The sequence below is a fragment of the Apteryx rowi genome, unplaced genomic scaffold (genome assembly GCF_003343035.1).
Source record: "Apteryx rowi isolate R43461 unplaced genomic scaffold, aptRow1 scaffold_925, whole genome shotgun sequence".
Lineage (NCBI taxonomy): Eukaryota > Metazoa > Chordata > Aves > Apterygiformes > Apterygidae > Apteryx > Apteryx rowi.
The window spans coordinates 91654-92393 of NW_020451233.1; the positions used below are offsets into that span (position 1 = coordinate 91654).

Consider the following 740-nt stretch of genomic DNA (forward strand, 5'->3'; position numbering starts at 1 on the left):
CGCTGCTCAGCTTCTGCTTCTTGGCCGGCATCTCGCCGCCCGCTCCCGCCGACGCCGCGGCCGCCGGGGCTTCTCCCCGCTCAGACATCTTCCCCGCCCCCGCCACGCAGCCGCAAAGCGCCGCCGCCGTAAAGCGGCCCGGCGCCCGTGCCGCTGCGGCTGCCACACTGCTGAAAAAGCGCCCGCCGAGGGCGGCGAGGGGGGTGGGCGGTGCCCGCACCTAGGATTCACCTGCCGAGACGAGCAGGGAGAGACGCGCTTGCGGCGGCGTGCTCAGCGGTGCGCCGACCCTCCTGTCCGCTGCGGAAGCGGAGGCCCCCGTGGGGCAGTGCATAATTCATAGCAAAAGGTTGTCGCTCGCAGCAATTAATGAAAGCCCTGGGAGGCCACAGCTGCCCGGATTTGTGCTCCCAGACCAAGGCCGTGATAAAAACGTTCGTATTATGCATTTGTACGTATACGTAGAACGAATAGGCTTGGTTTTAAAATATGCCTGGAGATTCTTAGATTGGCACCTTTATTAAGAGTAAACCGTGATTATGCTGCAGATACGTTAAAGGAAGGGCGAGCGCAATTTCCAGTGCTAAAGGTTTTTAATTCTCACCGTGGATGCCCCCGAGATGGCAGAGAGCAGACCGCCCCCCTGCTTTTGCAGCTCTTGGCTGGTGGCCTCCAGATGGGCAGCTGTGACTCCAACTCCACCACGTCGCATCGGCTCATCCAAAACATCAGGACAGCGA

The 740-nt window shown here is 60.8% G+C and overlaps 1 protein-coding gene across 1 annotated transcript in view; it reads right to left on the bottom strand.

Annotated features, from left to right (window-relative positions):
* Positions 1–112, bottom strand: part of EED (embryonic ectoderm development) — a 17852-nt gene extending 17740 nt beyond the window's left edge. Inside the window, exon 1 of the mRNA XM_026091813.1 lies at positions 2–112. Within this exon, the coding sequence (XP_025947598.1) occupies positions 2–88 (87 nt within the window). The 5' untranslated portion in view covers positions 89–112. The remainder of the gene's footprint in view (position 1) is intronic.
* Between the last annotated feature and the right edge of the window lie 628 nt (positions 113–740).